The sequence below is a fragment of the Podarcis vaucheri genome (assembly GCF_965113315.1).
Source record: "Podarcis vaucheri genome assembly, chromosome: 4".
Taxonomy (NCBI): domain Eukaryota; kingdom Metazoa; phylum Chordata; class Lepidosauria; order Squamata; family Lacertidae; genus Podarcis; species Podarcis vaucheri.
Window position 1 is genome coordinate 52541363 of NC_138762.1, and position 26993 is coordinate 52568355.

At 41.4% G+C, this 26993-nt stretch overlaps 1 protein-coding gene across 2 annotated transcripts; it reads right to left on the bottom strand.

Moving 5' to 3' along the window:
• Positions 1-11480: 11480 nt before the first annotated feature.
• MRPL39 (mitochondrial ribosomal protein L39) lies at positions 11481-24180 on the bottom strand. Of its 2 annotated transcripts, none has more exons than XM_082220790.1 (10): positions 24012-24180; positions 20837-21043; positions 19768-19907; positions 18767-18866; positions 17819-17886; positions 16203-16315; positions 14880-14945; positions 13750-13903; positions 12193-12240; positions 11481-11606 (listed from the first exon to the last, which is right to left on the bottom strand). In XM_082220790.1, the coding sequence occupies exons 2-10, from the start codon at positions 20988-20990 to the stop codon at positions 11541-11543; spliced, it is 909 nt and encodes a 302-aa protein (XP_082076916.1). In that variant the 5' UTR covers positions 20991-21043; positions 24012-24180; the 3' UTR covers positions 11481-11540. The 2 variants fall into 2 exon arrangements, with proteins under 2 accessions (XP_082076916.1, XP_082076915.1); XM_082220789.1 differs by lacking the exon at positions 24012-24180 and adding an exon at positions 22468-22626.
• Positions 24181-26993: the final 2813 nt, after the last annotated feature.

The following is a 26993-nucleotide window of genomic DNA, read 5'->3' on the forward strand; positions in this document are numbered from 1 at the left end:
CATTCCTGCAGAAGATCCCAGGTTCAGTGATCCAGAAGATCATTGCAACATCAATCAAAATCAGACTACTTTCTACACATGTTCTTCATTATCTTAGAAAGTTTGGGATTCCCAAACAAGACAGAAACTACATCTCCCATAAAATGTACATGATTAAAATTAATAGTCTCATCATAAAGTGGTTAGAGTGGCAGGTGGATTGCCATGGGATGGTTACAGAGAACAGAGAGCTCATGGCATTCTAAGCTGAACCAGAACCATGATGATGATGGTGGTGGTGTTGATGATGTCAAATTTATGCTAGATCAACTAGAAAAACCTGCCTCCTTAATCCCCATTTTAACAGCTTATAGGAACAAGATTCTTGCACAGGTTAACAAGCATTGTAAGAAAGCAAATAAAAAAATCACTGAGTAGTTTATCAGTTGGGTATCAAGAATGGAAATTTGACTGGAAATTAAGATGGAAATTGAAGCCTTAACATCCAATAAAATGGTGAATGTGGAGTAAGTGCATTACCAAGGATCAATTTGATTCCAAATTCTGCTTGTCACACCAAAACTACAATCCTATGCATGATGACTTGGACGCAATCCCAATGGGACTCCCAGACAAAGTGAGCCTTGAATTGTAGCTTCAGTTTGCAATTGCTGAACTGAGGAGCAAAGAGCGCTACAAAAACTCAAGCTTTAACTGATTTTGGGGGGAACCCATCCATGCTAAAGTGACAGATAGTATCACAAGTGGCAGTAGATATTTGGTGCTGTATCTGTGTCCAAGTAAATTGAAACGTCAAACCAATTAGCATTCTAGCATAATTGGGAAAAGCAGGAAAGAGCCTGCTAGATATATTGGCATTTTAGTATTACCTCCAACAGCCTTGCCAAATTAAACATCACGTCATTCTTATGTGTGACTCAACGTCCTTCTTATTGCAACAATAAATGTTTCATGATTATGGAACCAGATTTAGTATGTGTGTATGTATGTATGTACAGTGATATCTCAAGTTACAGATGCTTCAGGTTACAGACACTTCAGGTTAGATTCTGCTAACCCAGAAATAGTACCTCGGGTTAAGAACTTTGCTTCAGGATAAGAACAGAAATCGCAGGGCGGTGGTGTGGTGGCGGTGGTAGGCCCTATTAGCTAAAGTGGTGCTTCAGGTTAAGAACAGTTTCAGGTTAAGAATGGACCTTCGGAACAATTTAAGTTCTTAACCTGAGGTACCACTATAAAGGTAAAGGTACCCCTGCCCGTACGGGCCAGTCATGTCCGATTCTGGGGTTGCGTGCTCATCTCGCTCTAGAGGCCATGAGCCAGCGCCATCCGAAGACACTTTCGGGTCACGTGGCCAGCGTGACGAAGCTGCAGCTGGTGAACCAGCACCAGCGCAGCACACAGAAACGCCGTTTACCTTCCCGCTGTAAAGCGGTACCTATTTATCCACTTGCACTTTAGGGGTGCTTTCGAACTGCTAGGTGGACAGGAGCTGGGACTGAACGGCGGGAGCTCACCCCGCCACGGGGATTCGAACCACCGACCATACGATTGGCAAGTCCTAGGCACTGAGGTTTTACCCACAGCGCATACATTATATGCCACTACAGTGGTGCCTCGCAAGACGAAAAGAATCCGTTCTGTGATTCTCTTCGTCTAGCGGTTTTTTTGTCTTGCGAAGCAAGCCCATTGACGGATTAGCGGATTAGCGCTATTAGCGCTATTAGCGGCCTTTAGCGGCTTATCGGATCAGCTGATAAGTGGCTTAGCGGCTTAGAAAAGGGGGGAGGGGGGGAAACCAGCAGGAACTCGCAAGACATTGTCGTCTTGCGAAGCAAGCCCATAGGAGATTCGTTTTGCGAAGCACCTCCAAAACGGAAAACTCTTTTGTCTAGCGAGTTTTCCGTCTTGCGAGGCATTCGTCTTGCGGGGCACCACTGTATATGTATGTATTATATATGTATTATATATATATATGTATTATATACCACTATATGTATGTATAATTTCTTTCTCTTACATCCCCCACCTTTTCCACCTTGGAGCCCAAGGTGGCATATTTTCCTTCTGTGTTTTTCTCATTTCTTACCTGGCCTTCACCATAAGGTCCCAGGGTAGGTTACAAAATAATTTTTAAAATGCAGTATTAAAATCCCTTAAACTGTTTTATAATCTTAAGGTAGCACTCTCTTCGTTTCAATGGAAGTTCTGATCTAGGGTAGCCAGTTATACATTGCAAAAAAAAATGAAAGGATTTTCGTCACCATGTGTTAATTTGTAAGTATAGACACACATTTAGAAATAATCACTATAAATAGAAATACAATGCACCTCACCATAACAGGGAAGGGTATCCAGGTGACCTGTCTGCTGACCAGGTGCTACTAACTGTTGATGAGCAACTTCAAGGCTCCTGTTGCCCTTTTTTTGTTTCCTCCTCTTTAACCGTACTTGGACTGGATAGTCCTCAAATAGAGGACACCTTCCAATAGAGAGCTATCCTCTGACAAACCATCCAATGAGAGGATTATCCTCTATAAGGTAGGACACATGACCACCTTAGTCATGCCTTAGTCCCATTGAAATCAACCCATGATCCCTGAAGATGGCTTTCCAACCTTCCTCTGTATATTTGCAAGGAAGGCAGCTAATGGGTCAGATCATCTCTTTCAGAGAACCATTAACTATTTAGCTGCTTAGTTTAAGAGGTCAGCGTAAGGCATATTTTATTGGCCCAAACTACCCTTGACATGTGACTAAGTATTATGTTCTTCTTATCTTTGCCCATTTATATTCTTACCTTTGGTTTTATGTACATTGCTTTGAGAATATCTTTTCTTTTTCTTGATTTAGTGCTTTAGAAATTCATGTATAAAGTAAATAATAAATAGAAGCAACCCATTTGCATTCATTACTCTTTTTAAAAATAGCTTACAGAAATTACATAGTCTATAGAAAGTACACAGTGCATTTTCTAACATTGCATGGGATTTTTGTCACACACGCGCGCACACACACATTCTGAGAAGAGTGAAAAAAGAGGTCAGGGGATTTACTGAAAGCAAGGGGATGAGTCACCTTCATGACTTATAAAATGTCCCAAGGTTGTTAGGGGCTGGCTTTCTTTGCTTAACTTGCTCTACAAGGATGCACAGCACAGGGTCAATGCCAGCCACTTCCAGGGCACTGTTAACATGTGCTTTCTTTGTGTAGCTGGGCTTTTATTCTTTTTCCTCTCCCTTCAAGAGAGGGAGAAAGAGAAAAGGACATGCACATTGTGTGATTTTCGGTGCTCACGAAGTGGATCGAAAGGAAGTCTGTGGCCTCTTTGCTGAACTGCTTGCATCTATGAGGAAACAGCCTGCAACAAACAGGTAGGAGTATTTATGGTTTTTTAAAAGAGAGATTTAAAAAAAATTACAACACACAAGGAAATATAGAGTGGGCCAAGGAACTAGGGCATGGTGAAAGAGTCAAGGTGGTTAAAAATCAACCCCAGACATATGTAGAACTTCACCCAGACTGACAGGCTTAGGACAATGTGAAAACATAAATATAAATAAGCTCTTAAAAATAAGAGACTGTTATACAAACCAACAGTGTCTATCATTTGGGGTGCCCTTTAAATTATATTATGCCAAAAAGCCAAGAAATAGGGGCAATGCTTTAAAGAATTGTGTTAAAGTAACAAGCAACTGACAGCCTTGGGGGTCTTGCAGGTGATTTAACATTTGACTGTATCTACAGAAGTGACTGTGCAAATACAGCAGATTTTATTCGTTTTATAAGATGGTTTTACAAGTTTGCTTTAGCTTGCTACATATTAGGGCCACAAATCAGTACACCATGATCCAGTTACAAAGGTTATAATTAAGACCCATGGAAATTATTGTTGATTTTAACAAGACTCATGCATGGTCCTCTCAAGATACAACTCCTGTTTGCAACATTCCTTTATCAAAAACATCCTTTAAAAACTCATTTAGAACATGTATCCATACTCGCATCTTGAGGGTGATCTTTACAAAAACATGATTTATAATATTAAAATAACCAAATGCCTATAGAGGTATATTATAGTGATTTAAAATGCAAGTTTGGAGTCTTTTCGTATGCAGGTTCAGTTTTATTATATCAAAATGCAAGTAACTTGACAGATATTTCTATAATGAAGTAAATCTTTAGATGAGCAAAAGTAATATAGATTGTAAAGAGGATTTTATCTCTCATACACCCATCACACATGCAGTGAGAAAGACAGTGAACTCAGTCAAATAAGTGTCTAGATTTATTGGGGAAAGTACCGGTTGAGCATTTACTATGATAAAGAAGGTTGTAAGTTTGCTGGTTACTCCTGAGTAAGCATGGCTAAACCCATATTTTGTGCTCAAAATATTAAAGAAAGTAACTTCAAAAGGTAAGGAAATGCAGTTTTAAGTACATTGATGTCATGTAATGTTTAAATGTATTCAGAGACATATATCACAGAAATATCTTCAGCAAATAACTAATGACCAGTTTATACCTGCAGCAGAATCAAGTAGTAAAACTTTTCCTGGATAATACCAGTTCATGCTTGAATTGGAACTGAGAGGAGCATGGCTGTATTGCAGGTTTAAATGGGTGGAAATTGACTCCATATAAATAGAAAAATAGCACGGCAGGGTGAAAACTAGGATGAATCCATCTCCCAGACATGCTGAGATTCTATAGGTGAAAAGAGTCATTCCTCTTTGAAGCAGCATAGACAAATGCAGTCTTCCCATGTTGCAACCTGAAATGATATATCCTAGACACAGCTTTACTACTTGATTCTACAGAACGCTTTCAGCCAGCCCTTAAGCTATGGTTAGCGAGGAAAGAACATCAGAAACCATGGTTTCCTATTTAAAAAATGCACTTTGGACTGTTTTTCATGGTGGATTTGCATTAGCACTGCAGCCTTTATCAACTTGGTGAACTCCAAAGGTTTTCTGACTACAATTCCCATCAGCTTCAGAAAGCCCGCCCTATGCTGGCTGGGGCTGATAGGAGTTGTGGTCCAAAACATCTGGAAAGCCCCAGGTTGGTAAAGGCTTCACTTCCGTTCCAAGCACAGCACATGGTTTTCAGTGGTGCCTCCTACCCATTGCAGCTCTTTCTACCTCCAACTGTAAGAGTCAGAGGAGCCTCCAGAAGAGTATGGGCCACTGTGCAGAGAACTGTGGTATGGAACAAGAAATCAGTGGAATTTGTGGCACAATGTGCTTTGCACACGTGCTTTTCGCTAGCACAAAAACATTGCTGGATAGAACCCTTTGGGTGCATCCAGCCCAATTATAATCCAGCACCCCAGTCAAGCCCAGCCCCACAGCCAAGGCCCCTGGAAGGTGAACTGCACCATTTAAACAACAGTCCCAGAGTCCATCTTTTATGAAATGAAAATAAGGTGTTGACCAGTTTGGGTGAATTCCTATGCATCTGAACTGCAGAACTGGTGGTGGTGGCAATTGTGGAAGAAGAGCTTCATCTTCACATTTTCTTCACTAGGACTAAACAATCCACTGTTTCCATCTCCCCCACACTGTAGGTGGCCAGTTTTGTTTTAATGGAACCATGCAAACCTCGCCTCTTTTGTGGGAATTTGTGTTTGCAAGCTCTGAAAGGTAGCATGAGACCAGCTCTTTTCCTCCCATCTGCCTGAGTGAGGCAGCAGATCACCACATACTTTGGGATGAGTGTGAGGATCATCTTAGCTATACCCAAGGAAGCCCAGTGACTTTTGTTCTTCACTTAAGAGAAGCCTGATGACTTTGAGGGCCAAGTGATTAATGCATTTGAGTGGAAGGTAAGGGGAAATTTGGTGATTCTGCTCATCAGAATAATTAATTTCTCAGGTTTCTCAAAGGAAAAACAATACAATATAAAACAGAGAAAGGGGAGGGAAAGTACCTGCTTGATCTCCTTGTCAGTGAAGGGGTGACTCTGAGTCCAGTGAAGGGGTGACTCTGAGTCCCACTCCCTTCAGATACTGTGTCACCTGCAGTGCATTTTTGTTTACATGAGTTCCTCATGCTTGGCGACAGCCTCTTCCGGGCCTTTGAATGAGTCGAGTCTTGTAACTGCATTTAGCTGGCTTAATTTAGACTGAAAAGAAGAGGCAATTTCCATTTATCACTTAACTCACCGCATCTTAACATGACATCCACTTCCTCATTGCTCTTCAGTTGCGATTTAAGGGCTGCTATGAAAATTATATGCAGCCTCATTCACTTCCTTTAGAAAAGAAAAACTTCTGAAGACAAGCATTATTTCACAACTAACTTCGTGAAAGCTCCGAACAGCAGTTTAGGTGCAGGCCACTCACCAAAGAGGCAGGTGGCAAGAAACCCACATCAAGCAAACTCTCAGGTCAGCCCAGCTCCACACAAGCTGCCTTTGAAACCTGGGTCAAGATTGCAAATGGGTTCCCACATACAAGACCGAAGCTGGGAAGAGAGGGGGAAATTTTAGCCCTCTATAGACTATGGCTAGCTACAAGCTATTATAGGTTGTGGCCAACTAAATTCTATTCAGCATATACCCACTGAAATTAATGGCCCTAAGTTATTAATTGGTGGCCCCTAAGTTATTATTTTCAGGATCTACTCTGAGTAGGGAGGTGGGACCCAGTCCTGAGTAATTGCAACAGAAGGAATTAATTGTCCATAAAGTCTGTTCCCTGTACCAAAATTCTTTTCCTGCTAGAATACATTTCCTCCTTAAGTTCACAGCTTTTTTAATGTTACAGGTAAATCAAAGAGAAGACTGCAGCAGCTTCATCCACTCATGACTTCATCTTTCAGGCCACATGCTGTTAATGCTAATCGTGATAGGGGTTTATTTTATTTCTAACTGACTCCTACGTGTTAGCATTAGTGGTGTGCGGTGCTTATTTCCAGAACTGAAATGGAAAAACATCTGCCACTGGTGGAAGGAAAGCAGGAAGCAGCCACTGTGAGCCACCTTGATGCTGAGAAGACAGAAAATAACTACGGTACTTCACATACAGGTTTGCTAAAATGTTTGTGTTTTCCCACAACAGAATGAAACCACTTTCTCAATAAATCTTTTATTATGACCACGGACACGCACAAGTGACTGTGACTTTTTCTATTCATTTCATAAAGTGTGTGTTTTATTTTCAAGTCATGTGACTGGGCATCTTTCATTTTGCCTGATGCTTGGAAGTGGATTCCAAGCACTAGTGTAACCACAGAGATATTCCCAGTTGCATTTCCACAGCACTTAAGACACACACACTCCAACAATCTTGCAATCATGCAACTGGCTTCTTCCTTTCTTGACCAAGGTCTATCCTGGCTGGTGAAAAGTAGTTCAGGTTGGGAGATGGCATTGACCAGGTGGATCCATGATGTGGTGAATGTGTCTTTGTGCAATGGAGTGGCGCCTGCTGTACTTGAACAGGCAGTAGTATATCGACTCTTGAAGAAACTCACACTGTACCATATGGTTTTTAACAAGCTGCAATTACCCCCTCCTTTGGTAAGTTGGTGGAGAGAACAGTGGCTGGGCAGCTGCAGAAGTTCCTGAAGGACATAGATTATCGAGATATGCTTCAATCCAGGCTCAGACATGACTTTGAGGCTAGAATCGAAAGTGGGACAGGGGGAATGCATCTCAGCTTCTCAGCCTCTCAGTGGCTTTTGATACTACTGACCATTGTATGCTCATGGACCGGCTCTGTATTGGAGTCACTGTTCTACAGTGGTTTTGTTCCTACCCACATGGTCATGCCCAGACAACAGCAATGGGAGATGGTTTCAACCCCTTGGTCCTTGTGCTAGAGAGCGTCTGGCTACGATCTGGTCTCCAGTGCTGTTCAGTATCTACATGAAGCCACGAGGTGCAGTCATTAGGAGTGTAGAAGTGAAGTGTCATCAGTATGCTCAGAACTCTAACTGACCATACATCTCAGTCAGGAGAAGCTGTGCATGATCTGGACTGTTGTCTGGGTGCAGCGGTGGATTGGATGAGGGTCAATAAACTGAGCTTAACCCCTGGGAAGATGGAGGCACTGTGAGCGGGTGGTTCCAGTGGGTGGAAGGTTGATCAATTGTCTGTTCTGGATGAATTTGCATGCCCTCTGAAAGAACAGGTTTGGCGTTTGGAGGTGATCCTGGTTCCATCTTTTGTTACTGGGGTCTCAGTTAGCCTCAGTGGTTAGGAGTACCTTTTACCAGCTACAGCCATTCTTGGACTAGGCTATTCTGGCCACTGTGATTGGCCCACTGGGTAACCTCAAGACTTCATTATTGCAATACAGTCTAGGTGGGGTTACTCTCTTGGGCCTGCTGCAGACACTCCAACTGGATCAAACTATCAAAGGCTACTAGCCATGATAGCTATGCTCCACCTTCAGTGCCAGAGGCTATATGCTTCTTAATACCAGTTGCTGGAAATTGTAAGGGAGGGTGGGGAATGTTGCACACAGGTCTTGGTTTCAGGATTCCCATAGGAATCTGGTTGGTCACTGGTATATAGAGCTACTGAATATGAACATGGGAACATTTCAGCTGCCATACTCCTCTACAATAGCACAGTATGCATAAGCACTGTTAACAGTATCAATGTCCTAAGACTATTGGACATCACCCCAAGGCAGAAGTGGATACCCACAACAGGGCACAATACCAGCACAGCTACCTGTAGCCCATGTGTTTACAAAGTAGATATCACGTCTGTGGGGCAAGGAGAGAGAAACAGCATTGCTACCAAGTTTGTCTGGATTAGTAAACAAATATCTCAGGATTTGATGCTGGGGAAGTTCTTCCAAATACTGCAAGATATGTAACTTTAAAAGGTATATGGTGCAGGAGAGTAATCTCGGGAGCTTGCCAAATATATTGTTCCTGCAACATGATAGTCAAATACAGCCTCTGCATCTCATTCACTCATATTTTTCCATCTTCTCCATGAGATAAATGAATATATACTTCCATACAACTGTGGAAAAAATTAAAGAGACAATCCAAGTGGCTGGTCTTAATGGAGCAGCATAGTGACCACTGCATTCACAGCCCCTGTTCAAATCAGCCTGGGCGGGAGTGGAGGAAAAATGCCTTTTTGCTACACCAGCTCCCAGGCTGACATAGTGAAAAGCCTCAAAACACATTTCTTGCCATCATGTGATAGCTGCAGAGCTGGCTCGGGGGGGGGGGGAGTATTGCATATTGCAAGATTTCCATTTCTGTCATCCACCCCCTAAATAAACCCAGTTTTTCCCCTTCAACTGTTTCAAAGTTTCCAGAAACTTTACATCCTACACCCAGCAGCAAGAAAGGTCCACCACTATGGAAATGAAGGTGGGCTTGGGGTACTGAAATTAGTGCAGCAGATTTCAGAGTAAGCCAAGGCTTGCTGCAGATGTGTGCATCTACAGTACATGTGCAACTACAACAAGTTCTCACATACACACCCATGAATGGAAAACCGCTCTGGTATGTTCAAAACGGGACAGTCTGAGCAGCAGGAGATGCGATGAGCTTTCTACCTCAATGATCCCCTAAAATTTTAATTCAACCTCACAACCAGTCACCTTCCTCAGGAAGGAGGGCTAAGGGGCTAGGTGGTTAGTCCTCCCCATCAACAAATGATGCCAGCCATGCATCTGATATATAGATGCTGCCACGATATAGGAGGCAGACAAGAGGGATCACCTACTGCTGATTAGTCAAGAATATGTAGGGAAAGCAACTGTGTGTGGTACAAGTGAAAGTTGGTCTGCATATATAAAGAGAGGTGATTTTTACCATGTGAGTCAATGGCCAGCATCAGCTCTTCAAAACCTCAGGCAGACATCTCCCTCTGTCCCGCTAGCATGGATTCTATTTCCAGGGATATCAAGGGCTAAAGGTGATAACTCAGCTTGCCAATTCTGTACACAAGAATGAAGAACCTGTGCTCTTCTGGACATTGATAAATTAAAGCTCCTCATAATCCTTGACCATTGGCCATGATGGCTGGGGCTGGTGAGTGATGGAGTCAGTCATCATCTGCCATTACATGGAAATGGAGGTAAAGGTCAGTCTTACTGAAGACTGGGGGCAGGGGCTGCTCAAAATACACTCTATTGCTGCGACATTGCCCTTCGCACTTTTGAAAGACTGGTCTGTGTTCCAGTCTTATCATTTCTTTGACTAATTTTCTCCGGCTGGATCTGAATGTGTCCTTCAGGTTTATTTAAAACACTGTAACATGCGTATGTTTAATTGACTTGTAGAGAACACATCCACCGTAACAGCACTGTAACAGCAACATCTACCATGAACTGAATTTGAACTCATGCAACACAATTCCTGATGCAGAATTTTAAGTCACCAGGTTACCACACCAGAGAATGTATGGTTTAATGTCACTCTTGTAGCCCTCATTTGGTGGTGATGCTTCAGGGCTTCATATCCCATGGTAACCACCTGCACTAGCTCCCGGTGGAGTACAGGGTCAGGTTTAAGGTGCTGGCTTTGACCTTTAAAGCCCTATGCAGCCTAGGACCCATGTACCTACGGGACCGCCTCTCCTGGTATGCCCCACGGACCTTAAGGTCCACAAATGACAACATTTTGGAGGTCCCAGGTCGCAAAGTGGTTAGATTGGTCTCAATTAGGGCCAGGGCCTTTTCAGTGAAGAGACTAGGGCCCTGCAGGAGTTGACATCTTTCTGCAGGGCCTGCAAGACAGAGCTGTTCCGCCTGGCCTTTGGACTCCGTCTGACCCTTATGTTTCCCTCCCCTTATGGTCTTGATTTATCGGCTACTTTTAAATTGAGGCTGCATTTTTAATTACATTTTAACCTGTATTTTAAATTATTTTGTTTTTGTTTTGTTTTCCCCTATTATGTTTTTACTGTGATTTTATTGGTGTTAGCCGCCCTGAGCCCAGCTCTGGCCGGGGAGGGCGGAGTATAAATTTTTTAAAAATATTATTATTAATAATAATAATAATAATAATAAAATACATACATAACCCAGTACATATCAACTGTAAAATGTGCTAAGACTACAGGCTATGGACAGACATTATAGATGAGAGGCGACATCATTATCTAACTGGATTTGAAACCAACTTTCCCAATTCCTATTGCAGCAATCCTGTTGGCATAATTTAGTGGAAGCTTGCAGGTGTGCCAGCACATAGACTTATAAAACTGTAGAGTTGGAAGGGACTCTGAGGATCATCAAGTCCAACCTCCTACCATGCAGAAATATGCAGCTATCCTATATGGAGATTGAACTTGCAACCATGGCATTACCAGCACCGTGTTCTAACCAACTCAGCTATCCAGTGAACTTTCCCATCCGTAAAACTTTCATTTATGTTTACAGCTTACTTCTGATTTGATGAAGTAGGAGCAAGGGCCAACAAATGCTTTTTTGTCCAAGTCCATGAAAACCTACGGTCAGAAGTCCTCTTTGGGGGATTGATTGAATAATGAAATGGTACTTTACAAGGAAAACACAATTTAATGTTGACAAGTTTTACCCATGTGCAAATTAGAAAGACTTAGGCCGGTTCAATATTTGAGATTTCATTTTCATCTTTTGCTTCTTTCATTTTGTCTTCACTGATCTGCAAAACACAGTAAATAATTTACTGGAAGCATATATTCTCATATGCTACTTGCACCAGTTCCGAGTCATTCTTGCTCCTTCATTTAGAGCAAGTGAAGAAACACTGCGCTCATATTAAACAACCTGTCTATTAGCAGCCACTCTTTTCTCAACATGGATATTTCTCAACAAAACTGTTGTATCTGATGTATGAATGGCAAAGACACAGCATAGCTTTTACCTCCCCTGGGAAATGCTAATTTCCTCCGTCTTAAGGCATTAACACTTTCTCACTGAAAACTGTTCTATTAATACATACCATATTGGAGGAAATTACAGTTCTGTTTTAGTTACATATGCAAATTGGGATTGCAAAGCAAAGTTCCCATACTTTTTGAAGTTGTACAAATAAGCAGCAAAACTTTCAACAGATGGGCTAATATGGATCATGTAAAACTGATAATTTAAAATTTGCATTTTTGTATACATTTGATCCATAGCCCTATAAGAAATAAAACATTAAATACCCAAAGACAGCATGTCAACAATTCTAATAATAATAATAATAATAATAATAATAATAATAATAATGCAACTAGACTTACTAAGTTTCGAGACCTTTCCCGCAATCTGTGCCATATTGTGTGATGAAGCTGGAATGTGAAAGGGTGCAGTCAAGTATATAGCCAGACAGATGTCTTACCATGTCTACTTTAATGGCCTATGACAACTACTACTCTGACAAGAACTTCCGTCACTACAGTTTCACAATAACTACTCAAGAGGGTTTTATCCAACTTAGTCATACTCTTAGCTAGCCCATTGTAATCAGTGGACGAGTTAGCCATGACTAAATTAAGCCCACTGATTTCAATGGCTCTCGCAAGTATGATTTAGCAAGATAAAACTTAAAATGTAGCAGTATTTCTTTATACCGTATGTGTTTGGTTTATTTCGTTTATTAGTAAAATATAATGTAAAAAAGGAAAGTAAGCAACACTTTGGTAAGTTAACTTTAAGTGCCAGAAGAAGAGTATCATTTTTTTTTCCAAATATCTGTATCAAATGCATCATGCTGCCTTTTATTGTAAGCAACTTCGTAAACTGAGTATTTAAAACCCCCAAATATATCAAAAAAACTTGTGGTGTGTGTGTGTGTACATAAAAAGATTCCTAAATGCAAGCACATGCTTGTAACAAATTTATTTAAGTATGTAGAGAGAGATTTCTTTCAGCTCTTGACAAAAACTGCCAAGGGAGCACTGATCCAACACACACAAGCTGTTTAACATCTTTAACAAGTTTGTTCTCTACGATATACAAGAAAGATCTAACTACTGTTGCAAATGGACAACCAACAAATAGTATTAAATGGTCTGGTTGGGGGAAGTGGGGAACAGACCCCTTTAGGGAAGCATCCAACATCACATAAACGGAATTTCAATTGTGTGACAGGACTTCCCCTTCTTCTCTGCTCATACTCTCCCTGCCCGCCCCCCACCCAAAATCTGCTACAGAGGGCATCTAGGTTAGGAACTTTAAAGAGGCTGTGCTGCTTTTTATTCTTCATTAAAAGGAACAGATGGTCTTCTACATCAAATTTATATTTATATATTGAAAGTGATTCAAGCTGTTCTTTAATTAATTAAATAACATTTGCACCCAGCCTTTCCCTTAAAAAAAAGAACAAAAACCTAACAATTAAATTAAAAAGAAATGTAATTAACATAAGAAGGCTCCCTATGACAAAACTCAAAAAATCAAGCCATTTAATGGGGGCGGGATGCTCCAATGTTGTTGGACTTCCATCAGCCCCAGCCAGCACAGCCAAAAATCAGGGATGGTGAGATTTGTATTTCCACAACAGTGGGAGGGAAACAGCACTTCTATGACTGCTGTATAACAATTTTTGGTTTCCTCCTCTTTGTGCCATTTATAATTTACAGGTTTCAAATGAATGAGTTTCTACTTATTCTATGAAAAAGAGTAGTGGAACTACACATTGGAACTAAAAGTGCTATATCTCATGTCTAACGGGATAACTGAAGCTACTAACGCACCTTATACTGAAGCCCTGAAAAAAGTAAGACAAACACATCCACAAGCATCTTTTATGTTCCTTACTTCAATCACAAATATCTATAAGCAAATTGATGACTTACCTTTAAGTAAATTGGAACAGAGAGACCCTGGAATCTCCGCATAAGCTCAGACTCAGCACTTGGAACATTATGAGCAGCTGTCACCTCATACTGGTGACATAGGCTGGTTCTGGGAATCTGTGGGCCTTCACTAATGTCTACAAAGTCGCCTAACCTGATTGAAAGCAAAAACAAAGAAAGATTAATAACTTTTTTAAAAAGTGTATTTCCCCCCCAAAAAAAACATTTGTCTCATTTACTGCAAAACAAAAGCCCTGCCAATGCGATGCACCAATAGTCAGTAGATTTCAGAACTGTTCTTTTAGAAAACCTGATGTTGTTTATAGGTGAAGCTGTTTATGGGAGGAACTAAGAAGTATATATGCTATTATCTGTGTCACCTGCATTGACAGAGGAGATGCATCATTTGGGACCCCAAAAGGGAAGGTACCAGATTATTGTGGTAACACCATAATAAACCTAGCCTATGGAATCTAGTAAATAGGACAACTGACATGTAGCAGTCTGATTTTTAAAAGTCACATTTAAGGCATTTTGAACATTCTAGGCAGAAGAAGTCAAATCCCGAGAGCTCCCTATCCTGTAAGCAGAACTTTGCTCTTGGAACTCTAGATCCAACTCACAAGTACGGAATACAGTGGTACCTTAGGTTACAGATGCTTCAGGTTACAGACTCCGCTAACCCAGAAATAGTACCTTGGGTTAAGAACTTTGCCTCAGGATGAGAACGGAAATCGCGCGGCGGCAGCGGGAGGCCCCATTAGCTAAAGTGGTACCTCAGGTTAAGAACAGTTTCAGATTAAGAACGGGCCTCCAGAACAAATTAAGTTCTTAACCCGAGGTACCACTGTATTACATACAAACACATTTAAAATGTGATTCATTTCTATGCTGCTCTTCAATGTAAAATATCCCCACAGAGTCTCACCCCATGACTAGAATACGACTGAAAGCTGTTAAACAAGTTGCCTACTTGTACCTTCATTGTATCTGGGGAAATTCAAATCATTTTTGTGACTTGATGACAGGTAGCTCACGGTTACAAGGAATCCTAGCGTGCAAGCGCACGCGTTCTCTCTCTATATATATAATCCTAGTTATGAAACAAAAGCAAACAGGATTTTGCTCACCTGTGCAATTTTACTATTCTTTCAGAGTTCTGTGAAGCTTGCTGTTCAATTAACTCCCTTTTGTACCTACAGAACCAGAAAAGAGGCTCATAACTCAACATCACAAGGTATAAAGTGGAAGATCATAACCGAACTGGAAGAATACACATTATGCCACACTTCTTTGCATATTCATAACCTTATATTTTCCTTTCTAACTACTAGGTTCAACCGCCCTCTTTCCGAGGAGTTCTTCTCAAGGAATTGCCAAAAGAGCATCTTTCTTACAGTCCGCCAGTCCTAGGTAAGCAGTAGGCTTCCTTCTGTTAACTACTCAAATCCACAACAAACAGTGACAGTGACAGTGGAGTTAACTCAGATACATTACAAGCTCCACAATATATATTATATATTATATTATATATATAGGCATTATAGATACCTATACGTTCAGGCTTAAGCACATTGTTTCTCTTAGACAACACATCTCCCTTTACTTATATTCATTAACACTCTTTGTAGTATATTAATTTAGACTATCTACTACACAGCAAAAAAATAAGTTACATATGTAAGCTCTCTCACAGGTATGCATGGCATATATGGCTGCTTGGTTGACCTGAGTTGTTCCACATTCCTTTAATTACCAGCAACAGACTGTAGTGCCATCTACTGGCAAAAATGATGAAAAACTTCAGGTCAGTACCTTAGCAACTGAAAATTAACATTACAGTGGTACCTTGGGTTACATACGCTTCAGGTTACATACGCTTCAGATTACAGACTCTGCCAGAAATAGTATCTCGGATTAAGAACTTTGCTTCAGGATGAGAACAGAAATCGTGCTCCGGTGGTGCGGCGGCAGCGGGAGGCCCCATTAGCTAAAGTGGTGCTTCAGGTTAAGAACAGTTTCAGGTTAAGAACGGACCTCCGGAACGAATTCAGTACTTAACCCGAGGTACCACTGTACAGTCCTGTTTATGAACAATTCAATTTACGAACTCCACAAAACCAGAAGTAGTGTCCCGGTTTGAGAACTTTATCTCGGTCAAAGAACAGAATCCAAACGGTGGAAGGGCACTGGCGGTGGAAGGCCTCATTAGGGAAAGCATGCCTTGGTTTAAGAATGGTTTCGGTTTAAGAACGTACTTCCGGAACGGATTAAGTTTGTAAACCGAGGTACCACTGCAATTGTTTAATGTAACCAATTGGACCAGCTTTAAAACTCACTTAAATTACATATAAAACTTATCTCGTGAAATACAATACACAATTTCAGCAGAAGATACGGGTGGCCTGCTTTTAAAAAACATGTGCTATTAAACATAATATGGTAATACTGACTTGTTATGCTGAAAAATTTCAAGCGCCACTTTTGCATCAACATCCAGCATTTCAAACGGAAGGTCTTTATGAATTAGCTTGCTAACGTCTTTTGTAAGAGAATGGAGACTTTCCTTGGAAAAGAAGAAAAAAAATGTATGTATACACAGATCAACAAGACAAGCAAGGAATACAGAATGAAAATTAGCTCAGATGACTGAAATCCATGCCATGTAAGGGTTAGCCCTCACCCTCCAGTGGATTTTCCAAGGCCAAACCAATTGGGATAAGTCTTGCCTATGCTCAGCCTTGGAGTAAGGCAAGACGATGCAATATATAGACAACAAATAGTAAATATTAACTGTTCCCGGTGATTTTTCCTTGTTGTAATGTTTCATTCCCCCACCCCACCCCATAGACTGTAAAATTATTTAGCTTCTTTGGTTTTACAGCCACCCATGAAAAGTGCTCTCACTACTTTACTTCCACATAAGGCAAATAGTATTTACTCTGGAACCAGCCTGAAACTGCATTTACGGATTAAATAATAGACCAGAGCTTTCCAAACTCTTCATGTTGGTGACATGCTTTTTAGATATGCATCATTTCGCGACATGGTAATTCAGTTTTACTAGCAAACCGGAAGTTAAACTAACCCCTTTGAGCCCCGGGAGGAGCGTGGGGAGCGTTCGCACGACACACCTACACACTGCAGCCGACACAAACGTGTTGTGACACGACAGTTCAATAAGCTCTGTAATAGACCTTCTCTATTATACAAGCTCTTGCATGGGAAGGTCAATCTCAGTTTATAAAGACTAATTTGTAGTTAATTAATTCTCATGTTCACTGTTGAAACTAATACAAATAAAAGGGGAGGAATCATATTTTTACACAATATAGTACAAATGCTTGAGTAATTCCAGATGCCTGGTTTTGCTCAGTCAATTACAAGTATGCTGGAAAAGGACTAGCCTAAATAAAGTTTTGCCAATGCCAACCTAAATATCCCCAAGATGTGACTCCAAGCCTGAATGGATCTTAAGGAGACTTCTGTGAACAGAAGAGCTTCTGGAATTCATGGATGGCACTGAGATCCAATAAAAGATCCCATGCGCTGAAGAGAAATAAGCATTTTTCACTTATTTCTTCTTCCACCCTGCAACCTTCTGCGGGAGGTTTGGAACAGATTTTCAGGGGATGAGAGACAAGAGATGGAAGATGGAAATAGGCAAAAGTCATCTTTTCTGGTGGGAGCAAACTCAGGGTGGACTCCAACAATGCATAAGCAGCTTTCCTCTCACCTCTTCCTCTCCTCCGTCTTGAAGAATCCTATGTGTCCCCAAGATTTGTTTCAGAGGGTCCCACAATCCTCCAGAGCAGATTTTAAGGGCATGAAGAAGAGGAAAGGAGAGGAAGGGGAAATCCCAATGCACAAACAGAACTCTCTTCTGCTTAGGAACAGGCAATGTTGGATACAAGCTTTAGGATCCTAGCTAATGTCTATTGGACAGTATTTGCTGGCAGGTAGATCTGTGTTTGGTGAAAATTTCCCCTGTATTTTGTAACACTGAATAACCAAATATCCCCCAAATAAAGAGTACACTGGAACATGTCTAGGGAATCATCATACTTACAGAAGTTGGTTTCCAGTCGTCCAGCCTGCTGTCCAAGATTGCATCGTAGCAAAAAGCTCCCGATATCACTGCATGGCAAGTCAAGATCCAAAAGAAAATGAATAATTTTTGAAGTTAAGTCTGAACTAAACCTATTTTGCAATCCTAATGGTAGCCAACATATGGGGCTTCCTACAGTATCGGAATGCTCTTATACATGTTTATGGTGCAGCCAATGTGGAATATTGGGTATGATTATGGTTGCACCATCTAAAATGGGTAGTGATAGAATAGAGTAGGAAAAGAGGAGAGCAACCACAATATAGGGGTTGGGGCATTTTCTTTACAGCAAAGATAAATAAAACCTGGGTGGCTATTAAGGTCAACCTCTGACACCCTGCTCTGAGTTTCACCACCTTCTGGTGACTGGAGAAAAGGGTTTACACTTGCACTTCATCTTTGGAAGTCCTTTTTCAGAGAGGTTCTCCCAGTGTCAATGTTGTTCTCTTTTCAGCAAAGGTGAACGCATTTTTATCTGCTCAGACCTTTTAGATTTTCTACAATTTTTATCAGAGGTAAGTTACATTGAGAATCCATGAAGTTGACTAACAGTAGATTCCAAACAGCTAAGTAGTATTTCGCCATTCAACTTTTAACTAACTTATAGAATTGTCTGCTACAAGATATGGCAATGGCCATTAATGATGCAAACAGATAAAAATTATTTGATCCATTTGCGAAACAGGTTTTCTCTTTCCCCAAATCTCCTCACACAGGGCAAGGGGCCACTACAGAGCTGAGGAGAGGATGGGGAAGTCCACTCATACGAGATTAGAATTACTCTAAATTACCAAAGCTTTTGAAATGCATAAATTAAACAGACCTTTAATCAAAGAACCTTCTACATGTGTTCCAATATACAATGATCAACTTTCAAGAACAGTAAGTTTGCAACAGCAAAACATGTACCTGGCACTTCCGGAGCTCTAACAAGAGTGACTGGGTATTCATCTTTAAAGGCCTGTTCTAATACACAGCCCAGCATCATGGCACAAGAGCGCCAATAGGCCTGCAACAAAGGATTTCAAACAAACTTTATTTATTCTAACATCATGCCATGCCAGTTCAGTTCAAGTGAAAACAAAGTGTAAAATTCTCAAAATATGCAAGAAGACAGCTGCTAATATTAATGGATATCTCTCCACCTCACTTCTGACATAAAGTTTGCTTGTGGTAGAGAAGTGGAAATGTGAGGAGTGGAGCTGTCCTCCATTTTCATGTACTGTGTAGGACTAGTAATCGTTGAAAGATATGAAGCCCTCTAGAGCAGAGCCACATGTACAAGATCTTTCTAGAAATTGTTTGCTATATGGTAGGATCCAGATTCCCCATTAGAGGAATGGCCAGATTCTTTCCATTTTTGGAAGGCACCAAGATCCAACAGAGACTCTCTGATAGAGGAATAGGAGAAAGCGATCTTCAATGGTTCCTCCTTTTTCCTGTCTCCTCAAGCTGCTTCCCACACTATTATAGAGGGTCTCACAATTTTCTGGAGAGCTTTCCAGGACACACAGGATAAAGGAGAAATTGGGGGAGTTTCCTTCCCTGCCTTCCTCTTTCAGAGTAAAATAGAATTTCACAGAGCTATTCTGGATTCAACCGTTATTGGCCTGCATTTCTTACTGTTCTACTATAAAGAAGAGCATTGCTTATGCAGTTATGTGGAAAGAGATATAAATGTACTACAGAGGTGTGAGATTTAAAAATAGAAGAAAACCAGGAAGCCAAATATTTTGAATAATACATAAAGAGTAACCATGTATGACTATGTAGCGATTATTTTCTGCCCTCATCTTTGTGCTTGTATTCAACAAACAAGATTCAAATCCTTCTCTTACTTAAGTTTTATTCGAAAAAAGCTTCAACTCAAAGGGAAGAAAACACTGTGAAGAAAAATGGTACAAACATACTTTGTTCACCTCCTCCGGATCCTCACTTTTGAAAGTAAGAAACTCAATTTCACAGGAGTGAGTCAAAGGCCTGTACATATCCCAGATTTGTCCATCTACAAGGGCAAGTACCGATCTCTTACTGTGCCATTCACTTAAATCTAGGAAAGGAGAAAAAGTACAAAAAGTACAGCAAAATAATAGTGATAGTATAGTTGTACTTTGTTTACAATAATCAGCCAGACAATAAACCATCAATTAAAAAAGAGTGAGCAGCAGCGGCATTCTCCATGGACCAGCTGTTGCTCAGCCTTTACTGTCAGACACTATCAGAGCTCAAAAACATTTGGGATAACAGAAGAGAAAAGAGAGGACCTAGTCAGCCTATTTATTTTTTTAGATCATCTTGTAGAATGTTGTAAAGAAATTGGATGGATGGAGCATACTTCTCCTTCTTAGCTTGTTAGGAATTCCTGATAGATGTGAAATTAAAAATCAGGCAGGCATCCTTTTGATGGCCAGGGAAAGGTGGAACTAACAATGTTGGAGATTAACAAGGGTGGGAAACCACTGGACCTCAGCCTAATTTTGAAAACCACCTGGAAGGGATCATTCAAGTCCTTGGAAGAGCAGTCTGCCTCCCCACGCAAGCAACCTGTTGGGCAGGGAAGAATAGGATTCAGGAGAGAAAGACTGAACACCTGAAAGTGAGAGACAGAAAGAGTGGCTCTGTCTTCCATTGGCAAGTTACTCCTAAAGGAATGGGGGCCCATGAAGGGGGGGGGCCTCTACTCTCAACATACTAGATTGCTAGGCCCCATTAATAGATGATAAAATATAAAGGGGTGGGAGTAACCTATGGAGGGAGAGATTTCTGAATGGGATACAGGAGCAACTGGGTAATGGATCTGATTGTACTACCTTTGGAACAGTGAACTAGATTTACTTTAAAAAGGAACATTTATCACAAGGACATTCTTCTTCATATAAAATTAGCTGATGCACTGTCCGTCTTTTAAAAAGTGTGGTTTTGATTTGCCATTTGGCTTAAGGGTGACATAACTACAGCCCTCTATTTGCAAGTACTTACGCATAGCACAAGTGTAAGGAGTGGAAAGCCCTTTGTTCATTATTAAAAAAGTGCCTGGATTAGGTTTGCCAACATATTTAACTTCAATCTTCTCAATTCGTGGATAAAGTGACAATTGTCTCTCTTTCTCTTTTGTGAAGAGCTCACTGCGCATCTGAGCAATCTCAGCTACTGAGAGTTGAGGAGCGGGAGCTGTTGAAACAAGCCCTGGAAATAAAAGAAGTCTCATCAAACAGCATATTGCTTCATTTTAGTAAACAAAACAATCCCATGCCAGAACAGTTCCTTGGAAGCAAGCTCTAAGGCTCTAAGTGGAATAGTAGATAATTTATATATTATCAAAAAATGTTGCAGTAAACAAGACTTTGACAAGTTTTGAAACTATTAGGTAAGTTCATTACTCACCATCAATATCTATAATGAATAATCAGCATAAGAAAAAAGTACTTCATATATTCAGAAGTTCAAACATGTTCTTTAAATATACAATTCTATTAGACCTTACCAACAAGTCGGATCTAAAAGCAGTACAGCTGTGCCAGTATTCAGGGGCCTTTCCACACATCCATATTTTCATAGCTAGAACTAACTTGATCCAGTTTAATAGCCTTATCACCACATGCTACATTAGGGAGAGGGCTATCAGTGTTGTACAGGAAATTACTATTAATATGTTCACTGCTGTAACTAAAGGAAGAGAGGAAATTTTCATCATGGTGTAGTGGTTATAGTATTGAACTAGTACTGGGGAGAACTAGTTTTGAATCCTCACTCACGTCATGAAGCTCACTTGGTGACCATGGGCAAGACACACTGCCCAACCTAACCTACCATACAGGGCTGTTGTGAGCATAATTGGGAAGGGAGAAGTATGTACCGGCTTGAGCTCTTTCGAAGAAATACATAGTCCAAAAAATGGTGCAGGAGTTATGGCAAACCCTTTAAAAGTTGTGGGATGGAATAATCACAGTGTTTTTCCTCCTCCCACTTTAACACAAAACAAAAGGCATTTTTTAAAAAGGCAGGCGTGTCCCTGTAAATGTTTAGGCTGCCGCTATTCTCTGTCCACTAATACATATGCCAGTCAAATTATTCATACCATACAAAAAGGATGGGCCCTGCTCACAGCACAAAGATTCTGCATACTGCACAAGAGCACGCCACAAACGTGCCCTACCCCAGCAGCACACACTGCCCTAACCGCAAATCAGACTTCCTTTTCGTCCTATTGAAACTTAGCAAAACATAAGGTTTACCAAGCTGCAATATCTCTGGAGAGAGAGAGGAAGAGGAAGGACCACGGCGCTACCCACAAAGAGCAAAACTGGATCCAAAGCTCACAGCCTCTGGACTCGTTATGAACCTTCAGGGTTCAGCTTGGAATATATGAGGCGCCTACCTCATTTGGCTTAAAAATTAAAGATACAACTAGGCCCCAGCGTGCAAAAAAAAAAAAAAAAATCATGCTTCCGAAGGGCAAAGGGGTGGGTGGGAAACCGGCATTTCTTCACTTGGGAAAGCAAAGCACTGCAGTTCCCCACGTGCTGAAATGGGACGCGCAAATCACTTGGGAATGGAAAGGGGCAACGTTTCTCTCCCCACACCCGCCAGCCACTCCCTGGCGCACTCACTCCGGCTGCAGCCTCGCCACACTCCGCGGCTCCTCCAAAGGGAAGCCATCGCCAGGCGGATCCTTCGCCCCTCGAAGCCCGTCGCAAGCGGAGCACCAACAGTCGTCGCCTTCCGGAAAACAGCGGCTGAGAAACAAAGGTTCCGCCTCTCTTTCCCAGCGCGGCTCGGGACGGCTCCCCCCCCCCCCGCCCCGCAGCTTCTGGAAACGGCCCCTCGCGGGCTATGCGTTTGGAAGGAGCGGGCTGAGGCGCCTGCTCCTCTCTCGCCTGCTCGAGCGATTCTTTCAGCCCGTTTGGTCAGCTGCAGGTGGACAGGCAGAAATGCAAGAGGTGTAGCAATGGGCAGAGCTACTATGCCTATTTGATTTCTGTCCGCTGCGCAGCTGCTGCAAGGAAACTGGCCAGGAGACGGAGGGGTTGCAAACGGACCCTTTCTCTGTTCATACAGTGATCACCACCAACCAGGCGCCTTGGCACCCGCAGAGGTGCCCTAAACTGACGCTGAGCTTTCTTTAAAAAGAAAAAGTATGTCTCTAACCCTAGAAAGTTTTAGGGCAAAATGGGCAGGTACCATCTAAGTCGGGCATCCCCAACCTGTGGCCCTCCAGATGTTTTAGCCTACAACTCCTATGATCCCTAGCTAACAGGACCAGTGGTCAGTGGTGATGGGAACTGTAGTTCAAAACATCTGGAGGGCCAAAGGTTGGGGGTGCCTGATCTAAGTCATTTCTGTGAAATATGAGTGTGTGTGTGTGGCTTGGCCACTTTGTGTATTTTTCCAGGTACTGGGGGATGCTGCCTATTGCTATTCAACAGCGACAGTGTTTGTGGAGATCGCCACAATATTGATTTTACATGCACAACCAGGACTAGCAGAACATAGCTGACATCCCATGGTAAGCACAAGGAGCATCAAGAGCAGCTGTCTCTAGTTTTGTGTTGTGCCAAGCTCCCCATGGCAGCCATTTCGTGTAATGCCATTTTCCCCAACAGCTATTTAGCGACTGGCGCCCCCAGCATTCAGTCAACCCCTGGCATATATTATATCAGCACTGACTGGTTTGTAGAGCTGCCCCCTTGTGCCCCACCATCACCACCAAAAAAACACAGCACTGGTGGGGGGGGCACCAAATTTTGGCATCACACAGGGCGCTGCTGGAATTTGAGATCCCAAGGTCTGCCACTGTACATAGTGTGAATGTCTGCAAGGACAAAACCTTTGTACGTAGACCTGTACATATGAAAACTTCCATGTTATCCAGAGCATGAAGCAACTAGAAAGGGTAAAAATAAATATTCAGATCAGAATGTAAATTCAAGCAGTTACATCTGACTTCTGCATTGTCACACACAGCAAGTAAGATGACACCATTAATTGGATCAACTGTGCTGGACAGTTTTCGATACTGGAAGCAGGTTTTCAGATTGCACACGACTCTTGTCAGACAAAGGAATGTACCCATTAGCAGTTTAAAAGATAATGAGGTCATCCCCTCCCCACCCACACAACATTTAAATTTGCTTTTTAACATTGCTGTACATACCAGATAGGGGGGTGAGGATTTCTTCACCCGATGTGCATTACCTGATTGGTTGCCCTGCACCAAATTCCAATGGAGCTGTCATCTCATGCATAATGACTGTCTCAAATGTACACACTTCAGCTTAACTGTGACTTAAGTTTTCAGATCAAATGAAAGCTAATTTGAGGGGAAACACATCTAAACGCAGTAAACTACAGGATACATATGGATTGTGGCTAATATCATGTGTACTTGGCTTCAAAGTGCACTGCCGTTGTCGGAGAGCACTGACTTCTTCTTGTGAGCAATTGGACTTTAAAGTAACAACCCGTGAGTAGTACGGAAATTGGAATTGTAAAGAAAATTTTTATGAATTAGGCACAATCGGGGAAGGTGTAAACAGGAAGTCCGTCTCCCCTCCTTGTAAATAATTTAAAGCAAGGACCTGCTAACTAAGGTCGAGTGAACCCTCCCCCCCCCCTTTTTTTGGTAAAAGATTTTAATTTCACGGTTTGGCAGTTTAAGAAATTTTACTGGAGGATAAAGAGCTAATTTTGGGAGCTGATGTGCCACCCCCCAAAGCCTGTTGATGAGGTACTGAAGAGTTTGACAGCTGTCAAATTGGCTGTCAAGACGGAAAAAGAGAACTTTATTTCTGTTGCTCCTGCTGGTTATATTTGTTACAATTTTCTTACAATTTGTTGAAAACAAGGAAGAGCTGATACAAACTAACTTGATTTTTGGATTCAAACTGGAAGGAATATCAAGGAACCAAAATCCCTCTAGAGGGGGTTCTGGGACATTACAAGAATGGCTGGAGGAGGGAAAATTCAGGCTGAACTGGACAGAGTTTTTGTTCTCTTGGGAAAGTTACAAGGCCAAATTGATGTTTTGGCTACAAATGTTACAACTCTGGACTTAACAGTAAATAACATTATTGATTTTGATAAGGATTTGAATCAGGAAGTCTATTCAACTGGACAAAAAGAGAAACTTGAGAGCTTTGAGAATTTGGAGAAGGAGATATATGTTGTCCCTGAAGAAAAGGATGGAGGAGCTGTAATTTTGCAGATGACAAAGGAGAGCTTGAGGTCAGACATGATGGCAACAAAGGAAAATAAAAACTTGATGTGGAAAATCTGGCCTGAACTGGAGACTGAAAAATGGAGAGATCTCCTTATGTGGAGATCCGAAGACCGAAGGATTACAAACTTGCTTAAGGTGGAAGTTGGAGCTTTGGGGACATTTGGACTTGAAAGGAGTAAGAAACAAGATTTGGGCTCCACTTTTGAGTATGGAGGTCTGGCTGGAAGAAACATGGATCCCGTTGGGCCAGAGCTTCTCCGAGATTTGGTGTTCAATATTAAGGACTATCAAAAAAAACCGGCAGAGAGGAATTGAGAGAGAATTAAGAGCCTCGGATGTGAGATCTCCAGGCTGATAGTAGATTAAGACTACTATTTATTGGGGACTGAAACCGGGAAAGGGGGGGTGGAGTTTGGGAATCCAAAGGGTACATAATTATAATTTGTTTTGTTTTTATTTTGTTTTGTTATTTGTATGAAAATTGGGAAATTCGTGGAAGGGAATTTGGATCGACTTTAGAAAAAATGTTTTAAGAATGAGTATTGATGTATAAGTATTGATGTTTAAGTTTGGATAAGGTAAAATTGGTTTTTTAAAATGAACTAAATTAAATGAAAATAAGGTTAGCAAAAATAAATTGAGGAAATGGATGAAAGAGAAAAAGTAAAATAATAATATGTTAAATTAAATTATTAAGTTAAAGTTGAGAAATAAGTAATAAGGATTTGCTGAGCTAATAATTCGAATTGGAATACAAGAAGGGAAGGTGTGAGGAGGTCTGAGAAATAAGTTAAAAGAAATAAGCAATTGAAACTTTATGTGTTTTTGTTTTTAAGTTTTACATTTTTGTATGTTTGTTATATATATATATATATATACATACATGCAGGTTTTGGTGTCTTCGGGTGTCTTCCCGTGTAAGAGTCGGGGTGTCTGTGCGACGTTTCGACGAGGTCTCACTCGTCATCTTCAGGCTGGTGCTTTCGGCTTCTTGTTACTGGAACAGAGCAGAGTCTGGTGTGTGAGTTCCTATAAATACTGTTGAGGGGTGTGGTGTATAGCCTCCAACGTTCTGGGCAGAGAGGAAGTTCCTAGATTAGTGTGTCTTTTCTTCTTTTGTTCCTTAATTACTTGAGGGATATCTTGGGTGATTTCATGAGTGATATTCTGAATATCACTGGGTGGGTCATTAAGTGTAGATTAGTTGCTAAAGCTTTCGTGTCTTGACCTCTTGAGCTTGTGAAGAGTTTTTCTGAGAAGATGGCTGTGCTGCATTTAGTTGTGCTCTGGCTTGGCTTCGTGTATAGGGGCGAGCTATGGTTTTGTGCCTTGTGCCAGCCAGATCTGTGTAGGGATTGCAGGGGGGTGCAGCATCCGGAGGTGCCACTATAGTTTGGTTACTGGATGGAGTCTGTAATATGTCTGTGGAGAGGGTCTGGGTTTGGGTCTGGTGTGGTTGATTGGTGACGGCGTTCTGTGTGCCTCTGGTTCTGGTGTCGGTTTTTGTGGGGAGGGCTAATTTCCACATGTCTGGCAGGCGGGACGTGTCGTCACGCTTGTTCATGTTGTGAGGGTGTTTCTCTATCTCGATGGCTTCCATGATTATTCTCTTGTGGTGATGTTCCATGTTAAAGAGCAATTTGGAATCTGCAAAATTAATTTCGTGTCCTGTTTCTTTCATGTGTTGGAAAAGAGAGGAAGTTTTTTCTTCTTTTTTGACGGCATTCTTGTGTTCTGCGATACGTGCATTTATTCGTCTGTTTGTTTGTCCAATGTACGTGGCTGGGCAGACTTTGCAGGGTATTTCATAGACCCCTTGGTTTTCCAGCTGGATTTTGTCTTTTGGGTTTCTGAGGATATTGGCTATTTTTTGGTTGGTGCAGAAGGCTGTTTTGATATTGTGTTTATGGAGGATTT

Coding starts and splice junctions, on each gene's coding strand:
- MRPL39 (XM_082220789.1), bottom strand. CDS start 22,516: ATGGCTTCCCTTTGGAGGAGCCGCGGAGTGTGGCGAGGCTGCAGCCGG. Junction 21,044..22,467: donor GTGGCGAGGCTGCAGCCGGA/GTGAGTGCGCCA, acceptor TTTTATTTCCAG/GGCTTGTTTCAACAGCTCCC. Junction 18,867..19,767: donor ATCCGGAGGAGGTGAACAAA/GTATGTTTGTAC, acceptor CCTTTGTTGCAG/GCCTATTGGCGCTCTTGTGC.